At 41.4% G+C, this 24,485-nt stretch overlaps 1 protein-coding gene across 1 annotated transcript; it reads right to left on the bottom strand.

Annotated features, from left to right (window-relative positions):
* Positions 1-17,375: 17,375 nt before the first annotated feature.
* Positions 17,376-18,311, bottom strand: LOC149452639 (olfactory receptor 10A7-like). Its single transcript, XM_089689310.1, has one exon. It carries the CDS (start codon positions 18,309-18,311, stop codon positions 17,376-17,378), a length of 936 nt encoding a protein of 311 aa, XP_089545436.1.
* Positions 18,312-24,485: the final 6,174 nt, after the last annotated feature.

Consider the following 24,485-nt stretch of genomic DNA (forward strand, 5'->3'; position numbering starts at 1 on the left):
AACAATTTTATGCCAACCATGTAACAAATCCAGAAATGAAAGAACTCAGATGGCCATTGACTCTACTCTTTAATATTTTTTTTATACACACCTGTGAAGGAACAGCAAGGAGCTGGAGGCACTTGTTATCACAGAGGGAGATTTTCCAAAGCAAGCCAGAACTGTCATCTTTTCAGTGGATTAGTGAAATATCAAAATAGTGTGCGTAGGCTGATGTCACCATTGGTCCTTATCCTGAAGGATCCTTTCCTGGTTCCCATCTGAATGTATGATCCCCCTGATGGCTGGAAATTGTACTGCTGGACACAGTTAACCTGAGATGTGGAAACCTGCTCTGGATAGATGACAGCTGGTGAAGCACCCCCACCTGATGATCACATCCGCATGCTGAGTTCCCACCCCCAGAGTACCAAGGAGTAGGTCTTATATACTCCAACGCACATTTATGTGTGCTATCTGGTTAGTGCATAGTATGCTCATTGTTTCCAGCCACAGCAGTCACGAAAGTTAATCATTGCTCACTGTGTCACCACAGTCACATTACTCCGCATGAACTATATTCAATAAGTTTTGTTACTGTGAGATACCATTTGTACACTGTTAATACCAGGGGCGGACTGACAACTCATGGGGCCCCCGGGCAATAGGGGATCATGGGGCCCCTGTGTCCTTGCCCACACTCAAACCACACCCAAAAAAGCCTATGAAAGGTACGAGGGACATCTCATGGGGCCCCCTACTGACCCCGGGCCCTCGGGCAGTCCCCGAGTTCTCCAATGGTCAGTCCGCCCCTGGTTAATACCATATAGCGCCGCATTTGTACTTTTATTTTTGGCATTTCTTGGAGGATCTGAGGTTGTTTCCGCTTCTATGCTGGCTGCTCCCGTCTGTGTTTTTTCCTGGTGTCACCCAGCGCTCATATTTTTATTGTTTATATAATTCTCAAATTCATATCACTGTTCTATACAGCGGGGACACCACTGTTGCATCCCATTATATACAGCTTGAGAAATAGAGACATAAAGATTGCTTTTGCTACGTTAATAAATGGTATTATTCATGTGTAGGAAAGATGGCCATTGACTCTACTCTTTAATATTTTTTTTATACTTTGATTACTTTTTATTTCCAAGAATAAATGCACTTCCATAGAGATATTGCAAGGATGACTGTCTTTTATTGTTCATCAGCACATTAGTAAAGACATCAAAGCAGTATGTGGAGACAGGTTGTGCACATTTGAAAGCTAACACAAAGAGAAATGTTAAAAAATTTAAAAACCATCAAATATTTCATATTTCAACAAAATATCATTCTATTCTGTATCCTAAAGTGAGTCACCAAAGTTTAACACATCTAAAATACACAATCTACTTTTATCACTAGCAAGCTTAAGTTACTAACGGAACCCTGTACACTCACCCCTCTCGAGGTCTCCCGTGGGGCTACGGGACGGTGAGAGGTCGTCTATCTAATATATATGCTTACCTTGTTGATCCAAATATTAGGCTCTCTTATATGGTGCATTGGGAAAGGGATTTAAGTTAGTCACTTGGTGGAATACGGCTAATGCTTTATCTAAAATCTTGATTAACACTACACTCATTGAATCTAACTACAAAATGCTTCTTCGGTGATATTTGGTCCCTACACGACTTGCTAAAACGTACCCTTCCGTGTCACCCATCTATTTTCAACATTGTGGACAGGAGGGTACTATGCTCCACATATGGTGGAAATGCCCTGTGGTAACTAGCTTTTGTATCCGTTTACTGTATACTGATCTGCATACAGTAATATTGGAGGACACATTGCATTATGGAGCCGGTGAGCATTACGGCATCAGCGGTGTATACTGATCTTCATACGGTAATATTGGAGGACACATTGCATTACGGAGCCGGTGATCATTACGGCATCAGCGGTGTATACTGATCTTCATACGGTAATATTGGAGGACACATTGCATTATGGAGCCGGTGAGCATTACGGCATCAGCGGTGTATACTAATCTTCATACGGTAATATTGGAGGACACACTGCATTACGGAGCCGGTGAGCATTACGGCATCAGCGGTGTATACTAATCTTCATACGGTAATATTGGAGGACACATTGCATTACGGAGCCGGTGAGCATTACGGCATCAGCGGTGTATACTAATCTTCATACGGTAATATTGGAGGACACATTGCATTATGGAGCCGGTGAGCATTACGGCATCAGCGGTGTATACTAATCTTCATACGGTAATATTGGAGGACACACTGCATTACGGAGCCGGTGAGCATTACGACATCAGCGGTGTATACTAATCTTCATACGGTAATATTGGAGGACACATTGCATTATGGAGCCGGTGAGCATTACGGCATCAGCGGTGTATACTAATCTTCATACGGTAATATTGGAGGACACACTGCATTACGGAGCCAGTGAGCATTACGACATCAGCGGTGTATACTAATCTTCATACGGTAATATTGGAGGACACATTGCATTATGGAGCCGGTGAGCATTATGGAATCAGCGGTGTATACTGATCTTCATACGGTAATATTGGAGGACACACTGCATTATGGAGCCGGTGAGCATTATGGAATCAGCGGTGTATACTGATCTTCATACGGTAATATTGGAGGACACACTGCTTTACGGAGCCGGTGAGCATTACGACATCAGCGGTGTATACTGATCTTCATACGGTAATATTGGAGGACACACTGCATTACGGAGCCGGTGAGCATTATGGAATCAGCGGTGTATACTAATCTTCATACGGTAATATTGGAGGACACATTGCATTATGGAGCCGGTGAGCATTACGACATCAGCGGTGTATACTAATCTTCATACGGTAATATTGGAGGACACACTGCATTACGGAGCCGGTGAGCATTACGACATCAGCGGTGTATACTGATCTTCATACGGTAATATTGGAGGACACACTGCATTACGGAGCCGGTGAGCATTACGACATCAGCGGTGTATACTGATCTTCATACGGTAATATTGGAGGACACACTGCATTACGGAGCCGGTGAGCATTATGGAATCAGCAGTGTATACTAATCTTCATACGGTAATATCGAATGACACATTGATTAAGCCCTATCACTGCTGACTCCTCATGGCATAGATTCCTAGATTGCAGAGCAATTTATATCAGAGAATTACTTTACTTGGTGCGGTTGGGCACCATATACATGTGAGTGTGCATTTTGTATAATAATTAGATATTAAAATGTTTTAAAGTTTACACACTATGTGGAGTCTTTTGTTTATGAGGTGATGTGATGGTGGGAGTTGTATTCCCAAACAAGGTGTGAACCATAGGAATCCATCAAGCTGATCATCAAGTTGATTTAGGCCAAACATAATATTATGTGAGGGACACTGCTGGAGGTGAGCAGACATCTGATGGTGGGATTTTGCACTTTTATGTTTTGAAGCTCTTGGTGGTTGCTGAAGGATGGAAGTACTCTAATGAAGATGATCAGACTTTTATATATTTCATTTTCAATATATGTTGTGTTTTCACGTAATATTGTAGCGCTGCACTAGTCACTGTGTTAATTAGTTTTGCCTTACATGGGATACGGGTAATGTGCAAAAGCAGCTACTTTCAGATTATTAATTAAAGTAGAGCGCCACCCAAAAGGGGAAGTTTCACTTTAAGCTCTTGTCCCTTGCTCCCCATTAAGGATTAGCATCTTTGGGGAACGGGTACCTGAATTTGTCAGGTACCCGCTCCCACTTCCGCTGCGATCGCTCAGGCAGACGTTGTCCTCCCCCTATCTCCCCGTGGTCCTCTGGGACATGACAAAAGACTACGGGACCATTCACTAAGTGCAGTGCTTCTTGCACATGCGCAGTGGGCTCCCGGCTTTGAAGCCGCAAGCTGTCAGAGCCGGGTGCCCACACTGAAGTTACCGGTTCCAGGGAGAGAAGACAGCTGGTGAAGACCCTGCTGGACCAAGGGACAGGTAATTGTCTGTATTTTAAAAATCAGCAGCTATAATTTTTGTAGCTGCTGACTTTTATTTTATTTTTTTTTCAGCTGGAACTCCGCTTTCATTTATTATATACAGTTGCAAGAAAAAGTATGTGAACCCCTTGGGATTACGTGGAGTTTTGCATGAATTGGGCATAAAATGTGCTCTGAACGTCATCTAAGTCACAACAATAGAAGAACACAGTCTGCTGAACATAATACTACACACACATTAGATGTTGCCATGGTTTAATTGCACATAACATGTAAACATTCACAGTGCAGGGAGGAAAAAGTATGTGAACCTTTGGACTTAATAACTGGTTGACCCTCCTTTGGCAGCAATAACCTCAACCAAACGTTTCCTGTAGTTGCAGATCAGACCTGCACAACAATCTGGAGTCATTTTGGACCACTCCTCTTCACAAAACTGTTTCAGTGTAGCAATATTCTTGGGATGTCTGGTGTGAATGGCTCTCTTAAGGTCATGCCACAGCATTTCAATCAGGTTGAGGTCAGGACTCTGACTGGGCCACTCCAGAAGGCGTATTCTGTGCTGTTGCAGCCATTGTTTTGTTGAATTACTTGTATGCTTTGGGTCATTGTCCTGTTGCATCACCCATCCTCTGCGGAGCTTCAGTTGGCGGACAGCTGGTCGTACATTTTCCTGCAAAATGTCTTGATAAACTCTGGAATTCATTTTCCCATCAATGACAACAATCCGTCCAGGCCCTGAGGCAGCAAAGCAGCCCCAAACCATGATGCTCCCTCCGCCATGTTTCACAGTGGGGATGAGGTTTTGATGTTGGTGTGCTGTGCCTTTTTTTCTCCACACATAGTGTTGTGTGTTCTTCCCAAACAACTCAATCTTGGTTTCATCTGTCCACAGTATATTTTGCCAGTAGTGCTGTGGAACATCCAGGTGCTCTTTTGCAAACTTCAAACGTGCTGCAATCTTCTTTTTGGACAGCAATGGCTTCCTCCGTGGTGTCCTCCCATGTACTCCATTCTTGTTTAATGTTTTCCTTATTGTAGATGTGTCAACAAAAATGTTAGCATGTGCCAGAGATTTCTGTAGGTCTTTAGCTGACACTCTGGGATTCTTCTTTACCTCATGCAGCATTCTGCGCTGTGCTCTTGCAGTCATTTTTACAGGACGACCACGCCTAGGGAAAGTAGCAACAGTGCTAAACTTTCTCTATTTGTAGACAGTCTGTCTTACCGTGGACACATGAACATCAAGGCTTTTGGAGATACTTTTGTAACCCTTTCCAGCTTCATGCAAGTCAACAATTCTTGATCGTAGGTCTTCTGACTGCTCTTTTCTGCGAGGCATGGTTCACATCAGACAGTGCTTCTTGAAACCAGTAAACCCAAAACAGGTGTGTGTTTTTTAAGGGCAGGACAGCTGTCAGCAACACATCCAATATCATCACACTGATTGGAGTCAAGGTTGGCTCACTCCTGGCTCCAATTAGCTCTGGGAGAAGTCATTAAGCTAGGGCCTCACATACTTTTTCCTCCCTGCACTGTGAATGTTTACATGTTATGTGCAATTAAACCATGGCAACATCTAATGTGTGTGTAGTATTATGTTCAGCAGACTGTGTTCTTCAATTGTTATGACTTAGATGACGTTCAGAGCACATTTTATGCCCAATTCATGCAAAACTCCACGTAATCCCAAAGGGTTCACATACTTTCTCTTGCAACTGTATCATTTCATATTTACACTTAATATTAGGAGGAGGGTTATTGTTATCCATAGAAGTGCACAACATTATATATATTTTAGTAGCCTAGCAATGTGCTGCAGCATGCTGTGATGAAATGCAGACATTTGTAATGTCAGGCAGCGCAGTGCAGCAGCACACCGCCCGACATTGTGGTGAATAAAGTGTATGTTGTGCACACTGCAAATAAAGCCTGTACAAAACAAAATGGAAAAAAAAGGGAGCACTGCAATGCACTGACTCATGCATCACACTGCCCCCTAGCAGCTGGAAATGCAGAGCGGCTGGAGCACTGAATCGTTGCAGCTGCTCTGTTAATTCACGCAGCACAAGTGTGAATTTACCCTTAGAGGAGTCACAAGTATCCTTGACACCTAACCATTCACCCCAATTTTTTTTAAGATTTCAGAGATTAACTTTTTCTGACAATAGAAAGTGCCTGGATTTGGAAACTAAATGAGTCACTAATCCAAATCCCCGCACAGACACAACAAGACGTGGACCTCTATTTTTCTGTGAACACTGATAGATGTCGGAGAAACACACACATGCTTTATGAGAAGAGTTCTAATAAAACCAGCCACATATACAGTACATATATATATACTCATGATGGAGAGTCTAAAATTAGAAAGGGTTCTTGAAAAGGCTATGGGGACCAAAAAACAACTTGGGACCCCAATATGTGAACTTAACTTCCTCCTAGATAAGGTAAAGGCATGGCTAGTAATGCAGGCCATAGACGGGTCGAAAATCGGCCGATTTTTCGGCCGAAAATAAAATAGGCCGATTTTCGGATCGTTAGTGGGCGATTTGGTCGGCCGTTTTTCGATATTTTGGCCGTTTTTGTTTTTCGGTAAAGTTGGAAAAAAATCGGCCGATTTTGCCGATCGGCCGATTTTCGCGGCAATTAGTGGGCAAATCGGCCGATTTTTTACCGATAAAAAATCTGCGCATGAGCAGTGACCTGCAAGAGGAAGACAAAAAGAAGAAAAAGAAGAAGAGGATGAAGAAGAGGATGAAGAAGAAGAAGAGGAAGAAGAGGATGAAGAAGAAGAAGAGGATGAGGATGAAGAAGAAGAAGAAGAGGATGAGGATGAAGAAGAGGATGAAGAGGAAGAAGAGGATGAAGAAGAAGAAGAAGAGGATGAGGATGAGGATGAAGAAGAAGAAGAAGAGGATGAGGATGAAGAAGAGGATGAAGAAGAAGAAGATGAGGATGAAGAAGAAGAGGAAGAAGAGGATGAGGATGATGATGAAGAAGAAGAAGAGGATGAGGATGAGGAAGAAGAAGAGGATGAGGATGAAGAAGAGGATGAGGATGAAGAAGAAGAAGAAGAGGATGAGGATGAAGAAGAAGAAGAAGAAGAGGAGGAGGAGGATGATGAAGAAGAAGAGGATGAGGATGAAGAAGAAGATGAGGATGAAGAAGAAGAAGAGGATGAAGAAGAAGAAGAGGATGAGGATGAAGAAGAAGAAGAAGAAGAAGAAGAGGATGAAGAAGAAGAAGAAAAAGAGGATGAGGATGAAGAAGAAGAAGAAGAAGAGGATGAGGATGAGGAAGAAGAAGAAGAGGATGAGGAAGAAGAAGAAGAAGAGGATGAGGATGAGGAAGAAGAAGAAGAAGAAGGAGGAGGAGGATGATGATGAAGAAGAAGAGGATGAGTATGAAGAAGAAGAAGAAGAGGATGAGTATGAAGAAGAAGAGGATGGGGATGAAGAAGAAGAGGATGGGGATGAAGAAGAAGAGGATGAGGATGAAGAAGAAGAAGAAGAAGAAGAGGATGAGGATGAAGAAGAAGAATAATAATAAGAAGAAGTAGGATGAAAATAAGAAGAATTCCAGTCCAGCAAAAAGTGTCCCTGCAGAGAGCTCCGCTATTTCTGACAGTTCTCTGACAGTTCCTTGACATTTACAGCGGTTGAAACATTGTATCTATTTGTTTCTGAATAAAAACATCTGTATCCTAAATGGAAACAAATAGATACATTGTTGCAACTTCTATAAATGTGAAGGAACTATCAGAGAACTGTCAAAGAAATAGCAGAGCTCTCTGCAGGGACACTTTTTGCCGGCTCTAGAAGGTAGAAAATCGGCCGATTTTTTTTACCATTGATGGTAACGTCGGCCACTTGAACAACCGATTTTTCGTTTTTTAAAAGAAAAATCTGCAGTTTTTCTCCCCATCTATGGCCTGCATAAGATGTTAAAAGGCATTTTATGATTTTAGTAGTCAGCCAGTAGAATGCTGGCAAGACTCTTGAGAAATATCCAAATCAGGAACAACATCTCTCAAGCAAGAGGACAAAGCTGAGGTTTATACGTCTTCAATTCATACACCTATATTATGTATAATGTGACATCCAGTTGATAAGACTCCAACTTTGCATTTAGAAGAAAAAAACTTTGGCAATACTTATAGGCATCCAGCTTGCCCAAAACGCTCCAATGGGGATACACTTGCCTTGGAGTCTTCTATAAAGGTAGAGGTGTATCAGCATAGTTAAAAATATGAAACCAGTGAAGGCCCTCAGACTAGATGACTATACCCCAAAGTACTACAAAATCTTCTCCAAAGTCCTTACATTCCATCCTAGGAAATACAACCTTCCTAATGCACACAGTTAAAGTACATGTAATAGGAATACCTAGAAAGGAGGAAGACCAACAGGTTTATCCCAGGGCAGGGGCGGACTGACCATTTGGAAACTCGGGCGCTGCTCGAGGGCCCGGGGTCAGCAGGGGGCCCCATGAGATGCCCCTGGTACCTTTTTTCATAGGCTTTTTTGAGTTTGGGCAAGGACACAGGAGCCCCATGATCCCCTGTTTCCAGGGGGCCCCATGAGTTGTCAGTGTGCCCCTGCCCCAGGGCTACCATACAATTTAAGTTTTGAATATGAACTATGGCCCTATATTTTCAATTTATCTACTCAATCAGTCCTGACCAGCAAGCATAAATTACAGTAAGAGAAGCTCTAAACAACACCCAAAGAGTTTCCAACACTGTCAACTATACCCCGGTAGCAGAGACACCCTTTATTCAATCACCTTGAAACGTGTAGATGTTGATTTTCAAAGAACAAGATTGGAGAAATGTAGTTGTTCAAGCATCCTGTTCTAGTTACATAATCTCATACTTGGTGTCAGGAATCTGCATAGGCTTTAATTCCTTGATTTACGTGGCTAAAGGTGGAAATAGCTTTGAAAGCACCAGGGTAGAGATATTACAATGGCATTAAATGATGAAGAGAGAAAGTGCTGAAGGCCCGCACCCCAGTTCAGGGATGGTTTTTCCTATATTTTCATGCCTCTTGTCAACCGGTTGTCCTCTCTGTCTCAGATGTACTGAACTTTGCCCTTACTTTTGATCACTACCTGTTGATAACAAACTAATTCCTCCCATTCAAAAATATTTTCTTAGAGAAGACCCAAATATGCCATTTACTATCCTACCTTTTTTCCATGTTCATTACAGGTGAAGAGCAACATGATTTCCCTTTCTTACAGAGATGACAAGAAAACCTTCAGGTGAAATGTTTGCAAATTGTCAATATGATTGCATGAAAAGTAACAAGTCTCCACAGCTTGTAACTACCAAGTGCATATAAGCCGGGGTGGACTGACCATTTGGAAACTCGGGCACTGCCCAAGGGCCCAGGGTCAGTAGGGGGCCCCATGAGATGCCCCTGGTACCTTTTTCATAGGCTCTTTTGAGTTTGGGCAAGGACACAGGGGCCCCATGATCCCCTATTGCCCAGGGGCCCCATGAGTTGTCAGTCCGCCCCTGCATATAACTTACTTTCTTCATGACACAGAACACCTAAAAAGCATATCAGATCCACTTGCCAGTCCTTCAATTATGTTGGCGGTGCCAGGAAGCTGAAGGTACACCGCTCTCCATTTTCTGGGGATGCTCCAAGCTCCAGGACTTCTGGAACATAGGGAAAACTGTCACAAAATCCCTACTGCAAATAACTCAGCATTATCCCTCCAATACACTACTTTCCATAAACATTGCAAAAACTCTTTCTTAATACACCTTCTTAATGCAGCAAAGGCCTCTGCATCTGCTGAAAACACAGAATTAATATTAATTAATATTTCTAGCTATGCTCTCTTTTGGAGAGACAGGGTGAAAAGTCAAGGTGCTATTATGACTTTGTGAGAAAGACTAACATTGTGTCCTTCTCTTTCTTTTTCCTTTTTTTTTATTTATTCTCTCTTTTTTTTTTTTTTTTTTTTATTACTTGTTTAATGTAAGTTTTTTCTTCTTGCTTGATTTTTCTGATTGCGCATATATACTCACTGGCCACTTTATTAGGTACACCTGTTCAGTTGCTTGGCAGCACAAATTGCTAATCAGCCAATCACATGGCAGCAACTCAATTCATTTAGGCATTTAGACGTGGTGAAGAAGACTTGTTGAAGTTCAAACTGAGCATTACAATGGGGAAGAAAGGGGATTTAAGTGACTTTGAAGATTGGTGCCAGACGGGCTGTTCTGAGTATTTCAGAATCTGCTGATCTACTGGTGTTTTTACGCATAGCCATCTCTAGGGTTTACAGAGAATAATTTGAAAAAGAGAAAATATCTAGTGAGCCACAGTTGTGTGGACAAAAATGCCTTGTTGATACCAGAGGTCAGAGGAGAACGGGCAGACTGGTTCCAGATGATAGAAAGGCAACAGTGACTCAAAAAGTAGGTTGGATCAGGATTTGGCATAAAAAACATGAAAGCATGGATCCTTCCAAAAATCATTCAGGTGCAGTATTGCATGACTACTCAATTGTCAGTTAAAGTAACGCAGCGCCGTATTGCAAAAAAATGGCCTGATCAGGAAGGTGCGGGGTATCCTCAGGAGGGCAAGGGGTTAAAGAACAACTTCACCTTTGGGAATATGTTACATGTTCCTTCCGTTTTTAGGGTAGTTGTTAATATGACAATTTTGTAAAAAAAAAATTCTTCATTTTCCAAAGAATTGTGGGAAAAAATGTCAACTTCAAAAAACTCACCATGCCTCTTACTAAGTACCTTGGGATGCCTACTTTCCAAAAAGGGGTCATTAACCACTTGCCGCCCTGCCACTGTATAAATACGACGGCACGGGCAGGCAAAACCATGTTTTAAAACGTGTGTTTTGTAAACAGGTAGGGGGCGCACGCGGCGCGCCGCCGCCCTACCTGCCCCGCCGATTACAGCCGCGGATGTCAGTCGCCGGGTCACAGCCGGTCCTTACCGGCTATCTCCCGGCGATCTGCGGCAATCAGTGACAGAGAGCACAGCTGCAGTAGCTGTGCTTTCTGTCACTTCCCTGACAGCTCCAGGACAAGCTGAACGGGACAGAAGAGTTTCACTCTCCCGATCAGCCGTGTCCCCTGCAGCACACACCCCCGCCCCTTAGTAAAACACTCCCCTCACACAGTTAACCCTTTCCCTGAAAAATAAACTTAACCCCTTCCTCCCCAGTGCCATTAGTACAGTGTCAGTGTTTTTTTTTTTTGCACTGATCACTGTATTGGTGTCACTGGGGATGTCAGTGATCCCAAGTCAGTACCCCCCAATGTCAGAATGTCAGTCGCAGTCCCGCCATAATTCGCTGATCGCTGCCATAAGTCGCTGATCGCCGCCATAAGTCGCTGATCGCCGCCATTATTAGTATAAAAAAACCTGAAAATCCCAGTATCTTTCCCGCCATTTGTAAACGCTATAACTTTCACGTAAACCAATTAATTTACACGTATTGGGTTTTTTTTTTAGCAAAGACATGTCGCAGAATGCATTTTGGCAGAAATTTATGACTAAATTTGATTTTTACATTTTTTTTTTACTGGACATGTTTTATAGCAAAAAGTCCAAAATATTGTTTTTTTTCCTCAAAATTGTCAGCCTTTTTTTTATAGCGCAAAAAATAAAAACCGCACAGGCAATCAAATACCACCAAAAGAAAGCTCAATTTGTGGGGAAAAAAAGGATGTAAATTTCATTTATGTACCATATTGCATGACCGCGCAATTGTCCGTTACACTAGCACAGCGCTCTATAGCAAAAAAATGGCGTAAATTGCAGTATTTATACCATAGTTTGTAGACGCTATAACTTCCACACAAAGCAATCAATATACACTCATTGGGATTTTTTTTACCAAAAACATGGAGCAGAATACATTTTGGCCTAAATTTATAATTAACTTTGAGTTTACTATATATTTTTTATAGCTAAAAGTAAAAAATATTGTTTTTCTTCAAAATGTTTGGCCTTTTTTTGTTTATAGCGTGAAAAATAAAAAGCGCACAGGTGATCAAATACCACCGAAAGAAAACTCTATTTGTGTGAAAAAAAGGACATAAATTTCATTTGGGTGCAGCATTGCATGACCGCGCAATTATCAGTTGAATTAGTGCAGCGTCAAGTAGCAAAAAGAGGCGTGGTCATTAAGGGGGGTAAATCCTCTGGAGGGTGAGTGGTTAAAGGGGCTTGTTAGTGTCTCAAGAAATAAGATGGGCCGTCACTACATCAGGTGTATACCTTTCAATGAAAAGCCCAATTTTGTATTAGCTATGGGATGAAGAGGCAAATAAGCAGTCTATGCCAGGACAACATTGTACATACCGTAGGAACCAGAGCGTAAGTAAAAGTCCAACACCAACATGTCATGAAGTAAAATTACAAATCTTTATTCTTGATCCATCAAGACAGAAAAAGAGTCCATCCAATAAAAAGATTGACACGTTGCAGCCCCACAAACTCTGGGCCTCATACCGTGCCATAGCTGGACTCTTATGCAGGTCATATATCGGTCAAAAATCGTCCAATTTTCGCACCGTTAGTGGGTTAATTGGTCGGCAGTTTTTCGGGGTTTTGGCACATTTTTTTTATCGGTAAAGTTGGAAAATTCAAGAACGATTTTGATGATCGGCCGATTTTCCCGGCAATGATGGGCAAATCGGCCAATCGTTTTACCGATAAAAAAATCTGCGCATGAGCCGTGACCTGCAAGAAGAAGAAAAAGAAGAAGAAGAAAAATTATAAGAAAAAGAAGAAAAGAAGAAGAAGAAAAATAATAATAATAATAATAAGAAAATAATAAAAAGAAGAAAAGAAAAAGAATAAGAAAAATAATAATAAGAAGAAGAAAAAGAAGAAGAATTCCAGTCCGCTATTATATTTTATATGAAAAGTCTTGTGTTTGCAACAATGTATCTATTTGTATCCGAATAAAAACTTCTGTATCCGAAATGGATATAAATGGATACATTGTTGCAACCGCAAGACTTTTCATGTAAAAGTAAATAGCTAATACAAAATTTTACTTCTTTGTAAGGGACAGAAGTAAAAATGCCAACTGTAGACGGGACGAAAATCGTCCGATTTTTTTACCGTTGGTGGTAACGTCGGCCTATTGAACGAGCGATTTTTCATTTTGTTTTTTTTAAAAAGGCCAGTTTTCGACCCGTCTATGTCCTGCATTACTTATGCTATAGTTTGTAAACAATACTATATAACCTTCACACAGACCAAATAATATACACTGATTTGGGTTATGTTTACCAAAGCAATGCAGCAGTGTAAATTTTGGACAAAATTTATTAAGAAACATTTCTCATTTGCAAATTTTATAACAGAAACAAAGAAAATCCTTTTTTTAAAAAAAATGTTTGGTCTTTTTTCATGTATAGTGCAAAAAATAAAAAAAAAACAGTGCTGATTAAATACCACCAAAAGAAAGCTCTATTTATGAGGACAAAACAAGGACAAAAATGTCATATGGGTATAGTGTTGCATGACAGTAATTGTCATTCAAACTGTGAGAGCAGGACTGCTGTCAGAAACCACGGGGCCACATACAGCTAACCTGACACCATACAGCCAGCCTGACAGCCCCCCCCCCCACCAAAAAAAAGAAAGAAAACACAGCTTATAATGCTTCAATTATGAATGAACACAGTAAATGATTGATACCAATCACTTATTGTGTTCATTCATTAAAGGTAGGGATTAGTAAATGTAAGATATTTACCGAAACCCTTTCCCCACTTTCCATCCTGAAGGATCCAATTGTGCGCTAGCAGCTGTCAATGTGAAGGAGAGGAGGGAAGCCAGCAGCACTGCAGGGGGGGGGGGGGCTGGGCAGCAGGGGAAAACATATAGTGCATAGGGAGGGTGATGGATGCAGCAGGAGGTCAATTACTTGACCAATCCCCTGTATGGCTCTCTCTGCAGCAGCGGAAAGCCAGCAGGAGGGAGCTTTCAGCTGCTGCAGAGAGATCCATACAGGGGATAGGTTCCAGTAATACCCCCTGCTGTACCAATCACCCTACCAGCTCATATTTGATTCACCCAGCTGCCTGGGCCCCCCTGCTGGCCTGGACCCCATACAGGAGGACTGGTGGTACCCCTTTATCTATGACCCTGTGTGAGAGCACTGCAAGCTGAAAATTGGTCTGAGCAGGAAGGGGGTGCCCGGTAGGCAACAAAGTAAAGCTCTTGTCACAAACAAAGAATCCGATAAAAAAAAACACATACACAACGTAGTCAGAGAGTTACATATTATATAATGTACTTATAAATGTGCACAAGCACTACAACATTCATTACTGAAACTTTTTTCTATGATTTTGGAGCACCTAATGAGTTTGACCGTGACCCAGACTCTCAAATACACTGCAGAAAACGGAGATTAGATGCCTTCCCCCCATTGTACTGCCCAACAATATGCTTAACAACATCTAGGAAACAACACTAATATTGTATAACAATAGCATTTCATCACTTGATATTTGGGAGATCTTTTAAAAAATTGGGAATTATCCATTTTTTGCAGATCTATTCATTACTCTTTACCATGGGGACACCATATACTGTGTATACATACCTCTACATATCACTAGCATATACTAACTACTGTCAGGATATGACTGGTTGTCTGCAGACTATCAATGTGCTGGCATATGCAAAAAAAGATTTAAGTAATACCGGGGATGGGTTCCAGTAATACCCCCTGACATACCGATCACCCTACCAGCTCATATTCAATTCACCAGCTGCCTGAGCCCCCCTGCTGGCCTGGACCCCATACAGGAGGACTGGTGGTACCCCTTTATCCATGGCTCTGTGTGAGAGCACTGCAAGCTGAAATCGGTCTGAGAAACAAGGGGGTGCCCAATAGGCAAGTGTTAAACAAAGTAACGCTCTTGTCACAAGCAAAGAATCCAGTTATAAAAAAAAGCGTACACAACGTAGTCAGAGAGTTACATATTATATAATGTACTTATAAATGTGCACAACCACTACAACATTAATTGAGTTTTACCGTGACCCAGACTCTCAGATACTTCACTGCAGAAAACGGAGATTAGATGTCTTCCCCCCATTGTACTGCCCAACAATAGCATCTAGGAAATAACACTAATATTGTATAACAATAGCATTTCATCACTTGATATTTGGGAGATTTTTTAAAAAATTGGGAATTATCCATTTTTTGACGATCTACTCATCACTCTTTACCACAGGGACATCATATACTCTGCATGCATACCTCTACGTATCACAAGCATATACTAACTACTGTCAGGATATGACTGGTTGTCTGTACAGGTGAAACTCGAAAAATTAGAATATGGTGCAAAAGTTCATTTATTTCAGTGCAGCAACTTAAAAGGTGACACTAATATATGAGACTCATTACATGCAAAGCAAGATAGTTCAAGCCGTGATTTGTCATCATTGTGATGATTATGGCTTACAGCTCATGAAAACCCCAAATCCACAATCTCAGAAAATGAGAATATTCCATGCAATCAATAAAACAAGGATTGTACATAGAACAATATCGGACCTCTGAAAAGTAGAAGCTGCATATGTACTCAGTACTTGGTTTGGGCCCCTTTTGCAGCAATTACTGCCTCAATGCGGCGTGGCATAGAAGCTATCAGCCTGTGGCACTGCTGAGGTATTATGGAAGACCAGGATGCTTCAATAGCGGCCTTCAGCTCTTCTGCATTGTTCAGTCTCATGTCTCTCATCTTTCTCTTGGCAATGCCCCATAGATTCTCTATGGGGTTCAAGTCAGGCGAGTTTGCTGGCCAATCAAGCACAGTAATCCCACGGTCATTGAACCAGGTTTTGGTGCTTTGGCAGTGTGGGCGGTGCCAAGTCCTGCTGGAAAATGAAGTCAGCATCCCCATAAAGCTCGTCTGCGGAAGGAAGCATGAAGTGCTCCAAAATCTCCTGGTAGACAGCTGCATTGACCCTGGACTTAATGAAGTACAGTGGACCAACACCAGCAGATGACATGGCTCCCCAAATCAACACAGACTGTGGAAACTTCACACTGGACTTCAAGCATCTTGCAGTGTGTGCCTCTCCATTCTTCCTCCATACTCGGGGTCCTTGGGCTTCTCCATTCTTCCTCCATACTCGGGGTCCTTGGGCCTCTCCATTCTTCCTCCATACTCTGGGTCCTTGGGCCTCTCCATTCTTCCTCCATACTCGGGGTCCTTGAGCCTCTCCATTCTTCCTCCATACTCGGGGTCCTTGGGCCTCTCCATTCTTCCTCCATACTCGGGGTCCTTGGGCCTCTCCATTCTTCCTCCATACTCGGGGTCCTTGGGCCTCTCCATTCTTCCTCCATACTCTGGGTCCTTGGTTTCCAAATGAGATGCAAAAGTTGCTCCCATCAGAAAAGAGGACTTTAGACCACTGAGCAACAGACCAGGTCTGTTTTTCTTTAGCCCATGTAAGACGCTTCTGACGTTGTTTGTTGTTCAGGAGCGGCTTGACAAGAGGAATACGACATTTGAAGCCCATGTCCAGGATCCGTCTGTGTGTGGTGGTCCCGACAATCCTCTCCAGGCTGCGGTCATCCCTGCTGCTTGTGCACCTTTTTCTTCTACACTTTTCTCTTCCACATAACTTTCTATTAATGTGCTTTGATACAGCACTTTGGAAACATCCAACTTCTTTTGCAATTACCTTTTGAGGCTTTCCCTCCTTATGGAGGGTGTCAATGATGGTTTTCTGCACAACTGTCAGGTCAGCAGTCTTTCCCATGATTGTGATTCCTACTGAACCAGACTGAGAGACCATTTAAAGGTTCAGGAACCCTTTGCAGGTGTTATGGCTTAATGAGCTGATTAGAGATTGGGACACTTTGAGCCGAGAATATTGCACCTTTTCACAATATTCTAATTTTCTGAGATTGTGGATTTGGGGTTTTCATGAGCTGTAAGCCATAATCATCACAATGACGACAAATCACGGCTTGAACTATCTTGCTTTGCATGTAATGAGTCTCATATATTAGTTTCACCTTTTAAGTTGCATTACTGAAATAAATGAACTTTTGCACCATATTCTAATTTTTCGAGTTTCACCTGTATACTATCAATGTGCTGGCATATGCAAAAAAAGATTTAAATAATCCAGCCCAAAGTCCGTCAGCTGTTTTGAAGATCAATATAAGCAATCAAGGTATAAACTATGAATCCATGGTCATTTCTCCTGTAAAGTAAGTCATCAGCAGAGAGTTCCAGCGTGTTAGCCATCATGTATTGCCCGAAGAAGAGGCCACCATCCTCTAAAAGCTTGCTCCATGATATTTAGTTAACCAATAAATGATATTTCCTTAAATTCAAACTTCGGTTAAAAACTTACAAAACTGTTTCTTAACTTGGCAAAAGCCATCTTTATGTCTCTGTTCCTCAAGCTGTATATGATTGGATTCATCAGTGGTGTCCCCACTGTATAGATCAGTGATACTGCTTTGCTTATAGTCAATGACTGTCCACTTGTTGGAAGGTCATAAATAACAATCAGTGTTACATAAAATATACAAACCACAATTAAGTGAGAGCTGCAGGTGGAGAACGCCTTCTGTTTTCCAGTCTTGGATGGGATTTTCAAGATGGTAAAAATAATATAAGTGTATGATATGATGATAATTAGGAATGGTAAGAAGAGAAGAGGTACACTATTCAATATCATGTCCAACCGAACCCAGAATGTATCTGAACAGGAAAGCTTTAGCAACGGTGATACATCGCAGAAGAAATGGTCAATTATATTTGGTCCACAAAAATCAAGACCAGCTATTGTAATTGCAGCAATCATCATGGAACAAATGCTAAACAACCAGGAAATGATAGTCAAAATTATGCAAAACAACTCATTCATTATAGAAGTGTAATGCAAAGGCTTACAGATGGCCAAGTACCGGTCATAAGACATCACTGTCAGAAGAAGACACTCTGTAGATTCAATCACATCAAACATATATTGTTGGAAAATGCAGCCTGTAAAAGACATTGTTCCACCCTCATGAAGTAACGTATACAGCAAGTATGGGGCAATATCTGTGGTTAGCAGAATATCAGATAACGAGAGCTGGATGAGGAAGAAGTACATCGGAGTGTGGAGGGTTTTATTGTAGTAGACCAGTGTGATGATCAAGAGGTTTCCAAAAAGTGTCAAAAGATAAACTATGAGGAGAAGAATGAAAAGAACAATGCTGATTTCTTTGGAGTTTTGGAATCCCAAGAGGATGACTTCAGTAATGGTGGTCTGGTTGTTTTTATACATTGCCTTAAAAACAAAAAAAAATGCTGAAATAAATAAAAAATGTTTCTTGGTAATTATTTGAGCATTAACCGCCTTATCGTCACCCTACAGCAGAAATACTGCTACAGGGAGCAGGGGGTCTGCAAAATCACATACAGTCATGGCCGAAATTGTTGGCACCCTTGATATTTCTCCAGGAAATCATGTATTTCTCACGAAACGTATTGCATTAACACATGTTTTGCTATACACATGTTTATTCCCTTTGTGTGTATTGGGACAAAACAAAAAAAGGGAGGAAAGAAAGCAAATTCGACATAATGTCACACAAACCTCCAAAAATGGGCTGGACAAAAGTATTGGCACCCTTTCACAACTGCGGATAAATAAGAATGTTACAAGCATGTGATGCTCCTGTAAACTCACCTGGGGCAAGTAACAGGTGTGGGCAATATAGAAATCACACCTGAAAGCAGATAAAAAGGAGAGACGTTCACTTAACCTTTGCATTGTGTGTCTGTCTGTGCCACACTAAGCATGGACAACAGAAAGAGGAGACGAGAACTGTCTGAGGACCTGAGAACCAAAATTGTGGCAAAATATCAACAATCTCAAGGTTACAAGTCCATCTCCAGAGAACTAGATTTGCCTTTGTCCACAGTGCGCAACATTATCAAGAAGTTTGCAACCCATGGCACTGTAGCTAATCTCCCTGGTCGTGGACGGATGAGGAAAATTGATGAAAGATTGCAACGCAGAATAGTCCGGATGGTGGATAAGCAGCCCCAAACATGTTCCAAAGACATTCAAGCTGTCCTGCAGGCTCAGGGAGCATCAGTGTCAGCGCGAACTATCCGTCGACATTTAAATGAAATGAAACGCTATGGCAGGAGACCCAGGAGGACCCCACTGCTGACACAGAGACATAAAAAAGCAAGACTACAGTTTGCCAAAATGTACTTGAGTAAGCCAAAAGCCTTCTGGGAAAACGTCTTGTGGACAGATGAGACCAAGATAGAGCTTTTCGGTAAAGCACATCATTCTACTGTTTACCGAAAACGGAATGAGGCCTACAAAGAACAAAACACAGTACCTACGGTAAAATATGGTGGAGGTTCAATGATGTTTTGGGGTTGTTTTGCTGCCTCTGGCACTGGGTGCCTTGACTGTGTGCAAGGCATCATGAAATCTGAGGATTACCAAAGGATTTTGGGTCGCACTGTAGGGCCCAGTGTCAGAAAGCTGGGTTTGCGTCCAAGATCCTGGGTCTTCCAGCAGGACAATGACCCCAAACATACGTCAAAAAGCACTCAGAAATGGATGGCAAAGAAGCGCTGGAGAGTTCTGAAGTGGCCAGCAATGAGCCCAGATCTAAATCCCATTGAACACCTGTGGAGAGATCTTACAATTGCTGTTGGGAAAAGGTGTCCTTCCAATAAGAGAGACCTGGAGCTGTTTGCAAAGGAAGAGTGGTCCAAAATTCCGGGTGAGAGGTGTCAGAAGCTTATTGATGGTTATAGGAAGCGACTGATTTCAGTTATGTTTTCCAAAGGGTGTGCAACCAAATATTAAGTTAAGGGTGCCAATACTTTTGTCCAGCCCATTTTTGGGGTTTTGTGTGACATTATGTCATATTTGCTTTTCTGCCTCTGTTTTATATTTGTTCCAATACATACAAAGGGAATAAACATGTGTATAGCAAAACATGTGTTAATGCAATACCTTTTTTGTGTGAAATACTTGATTTTCAGGAAAAATATCAAGGGTGCCAACAATTTCGGCCATGACTGTATATATGCACGCGTTCTCTCCCATCAGTTCCAGCACACTGCTTTGTACAGTGGAAAGCACATACACAGCCCCATAGTAAAAGCACACAGTTAACCCTTTGATCGCCCCAGATGTTAACCCCTACCCAGGGGTGGACTGACAACTCATGGGGCCCCCGGGCAATAGGGGATCATGGGGCCCCGGTGTCCTTGCCCAAACTCAAAAAAGCCTATGAAAAAGGTACCATGGGCATCTCATGGGGCCCCCTACTGACCCCGGGCCCTCGGGCACTGCCCGAGTTTCCAAATGGTCAGTCCGCCCCTGTCCCTTCCTGCCCAGTGCCATTAGTACAGTGTCAGTGCTTTTTGCTAGCACTGATCACTGTATTGGTGTCACTGGGGATGTTAGTGACACCAAGTTAGTTCCCCTCAGTGTCAGAATGCCTGCCGCAGTCCCGCTGATTGCTGCCATGAAAAAAAAACTCCAGTATATATACCGCCATTTGTAAAACGCTATAACTTTCACGTAAATCAATTAATGTACACGTATTAGGATTTTTTGTAGCAAAGACTACATTTGGCAAAAATTTATGATGAAATGTGATTTTTTAAATTTTTTTACTGGATATGTTTAATAGCAAAAATTCAAAAATATTGTTTTGTTCTCAAAAATTGATGGTCTTTTTTTGTTTATAGAGCAAAAAATAAAAAATGCAGAGGTGATCAAATACCACCAAAAGAAAGCTCTATTTGTGGGAAAAAAAGGACATAAATTTCATTTTTGTGCAGTGTTGCATGACCGCATAATTGTTAGTTAAAGTAACGCAGTGCCGTATTGCAAAAAATGGCCAGGAAAGGGGGGTAAATCCACAGGAGGAAAAGTGGTTAAAAACTAGACTGATTTTTTTAAAAAAAGAAATTTCTACATTAGCCTTTTAATTATTTCACATACACAACCTGATTTGGGGGTTTATATATAAACCCTGAAAGCGTAACTTTTTTTTTTTTTAATTACCAGAAGTGGACATACCTAAAATCACCTGAGAATGTTCCAATGCTTACTCTTAACCACTTGCCCAAGATTTACCCCCTTCCTTCAGGCCATTTTTTGCGATGTTGTGCTGTGTTACGTTAACTGCCAATTGCGTGGCCATGCAACGCTGTACATAAATTCAATTTATGTCAATTTTTTTCCTACAAATAGAGATTTATTTTGGGTGGTATTTGATCGCACTATATATTATTTTTGCACTATAAACAAAAAAAGAATAACAGTTAAAAAAAACTATATTTTTTACTTTTTGTTATAAAATATATCCAATATGAAATTTAAAAAAATAAAAAATAAATAAAATAAAATTCTTCATAAATTTAGGCCAAAATCTATTCTGTTACATGTTTTTGGAAACAAAAATCCCAATAAGTGTATATTAATTGATTTACGCAACAGTTATGGCGTTTACAAATGGCGGTATATATACTGCAATTTTTATGGTTTTATTTTTTTTATACTAGTAGTGGCAGGCAATCAGTGACCTACAGTGGGACTGCTGGTCTCAAAGTAGTTAAAGTATAATTAAACCCAAGAAACAAAATATATACTATTGCAACTTAACCCCCCTGGCAGTATTCCCGAGTGTAGCTCGGGGTAAAGTTTCAGTACCAAAAGCGGTAACCCCGAGCTACACTCGGGCTTACCATGCGGCGTTGCCCAGGGAGTCCCTGCAGCACTTACCTTGTCCTTCGCTCCCGCGATGTGTCCCCTGCAGCATCCCCGGCCATCTCCTCCGGCCAATGCCGGCATCCGGCTTCTGTGTTCCGGTCCCTGTGACGTCGGGACCTACGGGCACTGCCAGTGGCGGGAAATTTGAAAATTTTAAAAAAATGTCATTTTTTTCCAAACAATTTTTACATAGTAAAACATTCCTGTATCAAACCATTTCACATACATTTTGTCCCGAGTGCTTTGTCCTGTGCCCTGCATTTTGTCTGTTCTTTCTGCCTGGAAACTGAGAAACGTCTATGGCGTCCAAAAAGCGTCCCTTTAGGTCAAAAGCGGTTTTAGACCGGCTAGAGAACAGCGATAGTAAATCAGAACCACTTGCAGAATTGAGTGATAATGATTCGTGGGGGAAATTCCTCATCAGACACTGAAAACGATTCTGCGACTGAGCTCAGCGATGTGCGAACTTGGCGCTATATTTCACATTTCAGTGTTTTTGGTTTGGTTATATTATTGAATTAATCTCCTTGGCGGTATTCCCGAGTGTAGCTCGGGGTAACATTTCAGTACCAAAAGCGGTAACCCCGAGCTACACTCGGGCTTACCCTGCGGCGCTGCTCCGGCATGTGTTCTTCACTTACCTTACCCTGCGCTCCCACGATGTGTCCCCTGCAGCGTCCCCGGCCATCTCCTCCGGCCGATGCCGGCATCCGGCTTCTGTGTCCTGTCCCTGTGACGTCGGGACGTACGAGCGCCGCCGGCGGCGGGAAATTTTAAAATTTTAAAAAATGTCATTTTTTTTTTTTTTCATTTTACACAGTAAAACATTGCTGTTTCAACCTATTTCACATACATATTGTCCCTAGTGCTTTGTCCTGCGCCCTGCCTGCATTTTGTCTGTTCTTTCTGCCTGGAAACTGAGAAATGTCCATGGCGTCCAAAAAGTGTCCCTTTAGGTCAAAAGCGGTTTAGATTAGCTAGAGAACAGCGATAGTAAATCAGAACCACTTACAGAATTGAGTGATAATGATTCGTGGGGGAAATTCGTCATCAGAAACTAAAAACGATTTTGCGACTGAGCTCAGCAATGTGTGAACTTGGCGCTCTGTTTCACATTTCAGTGTTTTTGGTTTGATTATATTATTGAATTAAATTTTTTATTATTTTTATATTATTTTTATGATTATTTATTAAATTATAATTTATGATTTTGTGTTTCAAATTTTATCATACCCGGGATGTTTACTAGACTCTTGTTCGGACAGATTTCAGTGAGTTTTTCCTAAAAATTACAGCCTACAATAAAAAAAATACATATTTCCATGCAAAAAAATGGTACCGCTTTCAGCACCAAAAATCTGAAATAATCATACCGCCAGGGAGGTTAAATGTATTATTATTATATTATTATTTTTTATGATTATTTATTAAATTATAATTTATGATTTTGTGTTTCAAGTTTTATCATACCCGGGATGTTTACTAGACTCTTGTTCGGACAGATTTCAGTGAGTTATTCCTAAAAATTACAGCCTACAATAAAAAAACTACATATTTCCATGCAAAAAAATGTACCGCTTTCAGCACCAAAAATCTGAAATAATCATACCTCCGAGGAGGTTAATAGTTACTCTATGTATTGGCTGAATTACATCTTCTAAGGCTAAGATCATTTTTTCGCTAAGTATTTCCATGGTTACTTAGTTCCATAGTTAGTCTGGCTGAAAAAAGACTAAAGTCCATCCAGTTTAACCATTAAAAAAAAGTTATAATCCTACACCCACAGTTGATCCAGAGGAGGCAAAAAACTCAATAAAGTAAGAACCAATTTGCCCCTACAGGGAAAAATAATTCCTTCCTGATCCCCTGAGAGGCAATCAGATATTCCCTGGATCAACTTTCCCTATAAATGTTATATCCAGTTATATTCTGTGTATCCAAGAAGGAATCCAGGACTTTCCTACAGCAATCCACTGAGCTGGCCACAACCAACTCTTGAGGGAGTCTATTCCACATTTTCACAGCTCTCACTGTGAAGAAACCTTTCCGTGTTCGGAGATTAAATTCCTTTACCCCGTGGCTCTGTCCTGGGACCAATTCTGTTTAGATTATTCATAAATGGTATAGAGGTTGGGATAAATAGCGCAAGTGTTGCTGATGATACATAGCTAGGTAGAGCAATAACTTCACAGCAGGACATAGAAACTTTACAAGAATACCTCAATAAAATAAAGGGGTGGGCAACTACATGGAAAATGAGGTTCCAGCACAATGATCGCGGTGTCACTAAGAGCACCAGGTCCCGTTCTAACGATCGGGACCCGGGACTCCCAACTCCAGGTCACATGAGCGCTGTGATAGCCTCTGATTAGCTATCACAGTGATCAGTCACTTGACAGCCCGGCCCCCTTGTTCCTTTCTCTCTCTATGAATGGAGAAGAGAGATACATTGTATCATTATATACATTCTATTATACATTGTATCATTATATACATTCTATTATACATTGTATCATTATATACATTCTATTATACATTGTATCTCTCTAACTCCTGGCATAGAGAGAAAAAAAAAGTTTGCTAAAAAAAAAGAAAAAAGATACTTAACCTCTTCACGCTGGTGCCTCCTGGCCCTTTGAGGGTTCCAGAAGCCATTAGGTGGGGTTTAGGGTCATGTGGTCACATGATCGGGAAAGGTCCCGA

Source organism: Staurois parvus, unplaced genomic scaffold, assembly GCF_062004578.1.
Source record: "Staurois parvus isolate SC_StPar_1 unplaced genomic scaffold, SC_StPar_1.0 ptg000470l, whole genome shotgun sequence".
In the NCBI taxonomy this organism is placed as follows: domain Eukaryota; kingdom Metazoa; phylum Chordata; class Amphibia; order Anura; family Ranidae; genus Staurois; species Staurois parvus.